This window comes from Crocuta crocuta, unplaced genomic scaffold, assembly GCF_008692635.1.
Source record: "Crocuta crocuta isolate KB4526 unplaced genomic scaffold, BGI_CrCroc_1.0 scaffold1112, whole genome shotgun sequence".
NCBI classification, from domain to species: Eukaryota; Metazoa; Chordata; class Mammalia; order Carnivora; family Hyaenidae; genus Crocuta; species Crocuta crocuta.
This window is the reverse complement of record NW_027527161.1, coordinates 281,608-288,389: the sequence shown is the minus strand read 5'-3', so window position 1 is coordinate 288,389 and position 6,782 is coordinate 281,608. Positions and strand designations below refer to the sequence as shown.

At 43.6% G+C, this 6,782-nt stretch overlaps 1 protein-coding gene across 1 annotated transcript in view; it reads left to right on the top strand.

Moving 5' to 3' along the window:
• Nucleotides 1-213: 213 nt before the first annotated feature.
• The window catches only part of TRPC5 (transient receptor potential cation channel subfamily C member 5), a 121,908-nt gene continuing 115,339 nt past the window's right edge, over nt 214-6,782 (top strand). The window contains exon 1 of the mRNA XM_077763125.1: nt 214-369. Coding sequence (XP_077619251.1) covers nt 214-369 — 156 coding nt within the window. The remainder of the gene's footprint in view (nt 370-6,782) is intronic.

Sequence of the window (6,782 nt, the reverse complement as noted above, 5' to 3'; positions counted from 1 at the left end):
TAGCCCTGGGGATGGAGCCAGAATCGCTGCTCCCTTCTCCCCCAGGTCGGGTTGGCGAGCATGGATGGGGGTTTGCCTGGGGGTGTGCCGGGCCCACTGGAGAGAGGGAAGCCAGGTCCCTCTGTGTCTCGTCACCCAAAACACGAACTCATGGGCAAATCTCCCAGTTTTAAGCCCTTCGCCTTCCCTCTAGAGGTCCAGCCAGCCAGGAGCATGGAGGCCCGGTACGTGCGCGGTTCCTCCAGGGTTCCAGCAGCCAGGAGCACAAAGGAGCGGTCTGTTCGCACGGCCCCTCCGGGAGGAGTTGGCGCGCGGGGGCCTGGCGCGCAGGGATTTGGCGCGCACGGTCTTTCTGTGCCCCGAATGGAGGTTTTTCTGTTCCCCAGCGACAGGGACCGTGTCTTGAGTAGTTTTGGACTCTCTCTTTTTCCCCTCTCACTCCCTGCAGAGGGGGATTGCCCCCTCCCTGTGAGTCTCCAATCCTGGCCCGATTTTATCTTTCCCAGTTTGCACTCGTGTTAGAAGGCTTTCTCAGTGGATTCTGGATCCGTTTTCTCCCAATCTCTTGGGTTCTGTAAGGTTTCCTATGGCTTCAGATCTTTTCCATGTGAGATATGGGGGTGAGTGCAATGTATGGAGCTCCCTACTTCTCCGCCTTCTTGCCCCTCCCTCCAGAACCAGCATTTTAATAAGCCCACCCTCACCCATTTCTAGGTAAAAGGTCTATGGACTTTTCTATGTTTCCTAGGCTGCCATAACAAATTCCCACAAACTGAAAAGCTTAAAATAAAAGAAATGCATTCTCTCATAGTTCAANTATGTTTCCTAGGCCACCATAACAAATTCCCGCAAACTGGAAAGCTTAAAATAAAAGAAATGCATTCTCTCATAGTTCAAAAAGCCAGAAGTCTGAAATAAAGGTACTGACAGAGATGTTCCTTCTAGAGGCCCTAAAAGAGAATCTGTTCCATGCCTTGGCTTGTAACTGTATCACTCCAACCTCTGCCTCCATTGTCACACAGAATTCTCCTCCGTGTCTTTTCTTGGGTCTCTGGGTCCTGATCTCGCTATCCTTTCTAAGATACCAGTCATTGATTTAGGGCCCACCCTAATGCACAATGACCTCATTTTAACTTGACATCTGCAAAGACCCTTTTTCTAAATAAGGTCACATTGACAGGTACTGGGGGTTAAGATATGAACATATCTTCTGAGGGGACACCATTCAACCCATTATACTCTCCATGAGAAATACTGCTCTAGGCAAGTGGTTTTCAAACATTTTCAGAAGCACAGCCTTTCACTAAATGAAATCCTGCCCAGTAGTGAAACAAACCAATAGACCAAAGTAAAGCTTCCCTAGTTTAAGTATGGGTCAGGGCCCAAAGCCCCACTTGTTCATACACGCACACACACACACACACACACAAACACACACACTCTTATACCTCCGTGGCCCCTTAGGAGCAAGCATAGATGGAAAACCACTCATCTAGAAGACAGAATGACAGACAGACTCTAATTCAGAGTTTGAGGTGCTAACCAGCTTGTAGCTACCAGGGTGACCTTGGGCAAGACCCAAGGTGTTTTACACATGTCCAGTTACAGAATCACCCTATGACTCAATTTCCTCATATATAAAATGAAGCAAATGATACCTGTCCCCACCTGATCTAGGGGCTTGTCACTAGGATAAATTAAGATATATTAAAGTCTTTTGGAAATAAATTTAAATGCTAGACAGAAGTCAATGACTATTATTTTCAGCTTCGCTCTATCAGTTTGACTTAGCCAGTCATATTGTGTGAAGAGACCAGCTGGCAAGTGGTACTCATTACAAGGAACCACTAATTCAATGAGAGAGAGACTGGTGAATGAGCTGGCTCAGTTCACAGATTACCTCCTGCTGCCCAGACTTAAGGACAATGGTCTCCCTTCTGCTGTTAGATAAACTGCAAGACCTCAAAGTCATCCCTCCTTGTTCAGTGGTGTCTAAGGATTTAAGCAACAGGGAAGTAGAGGTGCTGGCCTCTGCATCAACAGCCCACACAAATAATTTTCTTACTTGGTCACTTGCATCAATCCAGGCAGGCGGGAAGAGGCTAGGCCAACTCTCTCCCCAAGGCCCACCCCTATGGGCTCTGCCATAATTACTCATTTGTCTGTGGCAGATGGCTCCAAATTAAAATTGGTCTCACAGATGAGCTAGTGAGATTAAGTTTCAACAACACTGATAAGTGTTTGTGTTAAGATTGTAGAAAATCAGCAACCAGGGGCACCTGGGTGGCTCAGTCAGTTAAGCGTCCGACTCCAGCTCAGGTCATGATCTCACAGTTTGTGGGTTCGAGCCCCGCGTCAGGTTCTGTGCTGACAGCTTGGAGCCTGGAGCCTGCTTCCGATTATGTGTCTCCCTCTCTCTCTGACCCTTCCCTATTCATGCTCTGTTTCTCTCTGTCTCAATAATAAACATCAGAAAAAAATTTTTAAAAAGAAAATCAGCAATGAGACACTACATTTACTCCCTTCTCCTGTCTGCTTCTTGGTCTCAGGGAGAGATTGCACGGTGTGAAGGGGCACACTTAGGGCTTGGGCAAAGGTGACTGAGGCACAGAGAGGGGACCTAAAGAGCCTAACCTCTAAATCTCAAACACTGAGTATGAGAACAGAAAGTAAAGGAGAGAATTGCAAAAGTCACCCTGCTTTTTATAGACAACCTGAAGTGGTAGAAAGAACACAGGCTTTGTAGTCAGCCATTTATTGGATAGGTTTCCTTAATCTCTCCAGACTTCAGTTTTTTCATCTGTAAATAGGAACAATAATGGAGTCCACTTCATAGAGTTATAGTGAGAATTAAATGGAATAATGCACACATATTACTTAGAACAGTGCCTGACACAGAGTAAATACTCAATGAGTAGTAGTTAATACTATTCTTACCCCTGCTAACTGAAGCAATGCTGATATCACATGCTAGTTAATCTTAATTACTCATTTTTTTAAAATGTATTAAGCACCTAGTAGCACATCATAGCTGAGAGTTCAGACTGAGTGACCTTGAAAACGTTGTTCACTGTGACTCAGCATCAGTTTTCTTATCTGTATAATGGGGATAATAATATTACCTGTGTCACAGATTGTTGCAAGATTTAAGTGAGAACTATTTTTGAACATTTGGCATAATTTGTGATCCATAGCATTCGATATATAATACCCATATCATTAGCATTAATACAAAACAATATTAATATTATTAATCCTTTGTGACCTGAATTGCCCAACAGTAGGTATTTATCTTTATAGTAATCTGAGTAACAGCTTTAATTCTCTTTAATTCTCACAGTCAGAGCTCTAGATCAAAAACATGGGTTGTGTCAATCAACTCAAGAAAATAAATCAGCCAAGGCATCTGGGTGCCTAAGTTGTTTGAATGTCCAACTCCTGATTTTGGCTCAGGTGATGATCTCACAGTTCATGAGTTCAAGCCCCACTTCAGGCTCTGCACTGACAGCTTGGAGCCTGCTTGGGATTCTCTCTCTCTTTCTCTCTCTCTCCCAAAATATATGAATAAAATTTGAAAAAAAGAAATCAGCCACTTCTTTGGAAAAAAATAAAGTTCAAAATGGCTGCATCACACCATAGTGGCCAACCTGACAAACCGAGTTACTTCCTCTCATGTATCTTTGCTTACTTTCAGTAGACAAGGCCTACCGCAATCACAGAGCAGAACTATAAAGTTTAAAGATCATGTGGTCTGAAATCAAGATGTCCAAAGTCATTTAGCTGAGTCCGAACTGGCACAAATGCTTCCTGTCTCCCAAGCCACTCTTTCTACTACTCTGCTCTGTCTCTGAGGGATCATCAAAAGTGGTAACAATGACAACAAAGCTGAAAATAAACAAAGCAGCTCCAAATCATGTCTGTCTGGAACAACTCGTTGATGACAGAGTTTCAGCAAATGATTCTCTTCAGTTCTATTCAATTGTCCAAGTATTTTTGACTGCTAATTATATGCCTCACAGTAAAAATGAAATATACAGTTAGTGCCCTCAAGAAATTTATAGATTCGTGTGGAGAACAAACTTGCACATGGTGTCCAACCAGTCCCTGCCCATCTTAGTGAGCATGGCCTTCTGTGTTCCAAGGGACACAAAAGATTTGATAGTGGTATTCACCTCTCAGAAAGAACAGAAAACATAATTAGTTAACCTTGGTTTCAAGAAGAGCAAGGGAGCTGGCTGCATAACACCTCACAAAGAAGAATCCATGAAGTAGTATAAAAAGTAAATCACTAAATAAAACACATGTGACTTTTTAGCCATGTTTCCTCCCCACTGCCCTCCCTTCAGGGTTACCACAAACTCAGGGCTTCCTTTCTATAGCTTGTGGTTGTATGTAACCCCAACCTATGTACATATGTCCAGTTAGGAAGTTTCCTATTCTCCTCTGTCCTAGGGCAGGTATATCTCATCTGCATGTGATATCCTCCCCTCTTCCTTCACCTAAAATGTTCAATTATCTAAAAGGCAGCCAATTTTTGTCTCCTTTTCATCCCAGGCTCCTCATTGCTATTGGTTTTTCCAGCTTATACCTCTTGTTGCAAATGAGTTCAAGTGTGAAATATCAGTGCAAAACTCAGAGCTCTCCTTCAATCTCCCTTCCCAGCTGTCTTATCCCAGTGCACCAAACACTACCCTGTTACTGTGCCTTTCCATATGCCAACAAAAGCCATTGGACAGAAATAGAACAGTGCAAGCAAATGTATGCTACATCATCCAAAATGTGTGATGTGGACAATACAGGAAGACACTCCAGACACAAGTAGACATAGAGGTTTTAAGGGAGGACATTTTTTTAAAATATGCTTTGAGCTAGAAAGGAAGAAGGGGACGTCATGCTGGTCAGGGAGAAGTGAATGAGTAATGTTGAAGGGAGTTGGAATGATGGTGGCCTGTTCACAGTGGCTGCTGGAGTAAAGGATTGGTGATGAAAAGCAGTGCTTGGAACTCCATTACCCTCCCAAGACTATCTTCATGATGGAAGGTCCCAAATACCTCACTCAAAGTCAGGGCACTGGGCCAGGTACGCCCTGAGTCTTATCATAAACAACAACAGCTGTTGGGTTCCTGTGCTCATGTATCTGCCCTCCCTCTTTTTTACTTTGATTCTAGTTGGAGTAAAGGGAAACTAGTGTATGGTCACTGGTGAGCCACTCCTTAGTTAGGACCTTGGTGAATAATCACCATCATCCCAGTTCATTGTTACTGGTCCTCTGATTAGAAGTTGGGGTATAAGGGACTGAAATGAGATGAAGAAAGAAGCCAGAGGGGCACCTGGGTGGCTCAGTCAGTTAAGTGTCCAACTCTTGATTTTGGCTCAGGTCATGACCTCACGGTTCGTGAGATGGAGCCCCACCTCAGACTCTACACTGAGTGTGGAGCCTGCTTGGGATTCTTTCTCCTTCTCTCTCTGCCCCTCTCCCACTCGTGCTCTGTCTCTCTAAATAAATAAATAAGTAAACAAACAAAAGACAAAAGAAGCTGGACCCACCAATAACCCAGGGGACTGGTTGAACAGTGCTACCTCTCAGCAAGTATTTGTGAGGAGCTGGCCATACTGATCTTTGACTCTTTCCCCTTTCACCTATCTACTTCCCCAAATGGCATTCTCTTCCCCTCTTCCAGCCCCTCTCCACACACACAATTCCAATGTTGGTGTCCCACTTTAATCTCATTGGTTGATGACTCTCTTAGTTTCCACGATATCATGCCTACATGGTTCCTCCTCCCTCTCTGACCACTGCCTTTTAGTCTCTTTTTCAGAATCCCTATCCTTTTCTCCCTTCAATACTGGTGCTGTCTGGAGTTCTATCACTTCTCCCTTTGTAGCTCAATATCTATGATGAGATCTATAATTTATTTCCCAAATTTCAGCTAGATATTCCTACCTAGATGTACCTCAAACATTTAAATTTCATTATGGCTAGGGTGCCAGGGTGGCTCAGCTGGTTAAGCATACAGCTCTTGGTTTCAGCTCAGGTCATGATCTTGTGGTTTGGGGGTTCGAGCCTCACATTGATCTCCATGCGGACAATGTGGGACCTGCTTGGGATTCTCACTCTCCCTCTTTCTCCACCCCTCCCCTGCTCACGTTGTATGTCTTCATCTCAAAAATAAACTTTTTACAATTAAAAAAATTCACTATGCCTAATAAAAATAGTAAGCACTAATTTGCACTTACTATGTGCCAGGCACCATTCTAAGTACATAATCTACATTAACTTGTCTGATACAACCATCCTGAGGGATAATTCCATTACATTCTTACAAATGGGTGTGTTAAGGCACAAAGAGGCTAAATAACTTTCCCAAGCTTATACACCTAGTAAGTAGACCAACTGGGATTCAAACTGAGGCAGTCTGGCAGCAGATTCTGTGTTCTTAATGCCTGTGCTAGTCTCACTTTACCCTGTAGGTCCTCTTCGGCATCCAGTGTATCCCCTCTCAGGTGAAGGCACCCATATCCCTCCAGTTATCCTTCCAGTGTTCTAGATTTGAAAACATGCAGTGGTCTTCATCTTCACCCTCTTCTTCAGCCACCCACACCGAGTTGGATACTAAGTCCCTTTAAATAACTTAATTGAGATGAGGAGGCAAACCTATAAATAATTAGACAAAATATAAGTGCTATGAGAGATAAGAAAGTACTGTATGTGTGCAAGTATTAGTATTTGATCATGTCACTCAAACGGTCAGCGTTGCTCCTTATTTCCTACAGAAAAATTT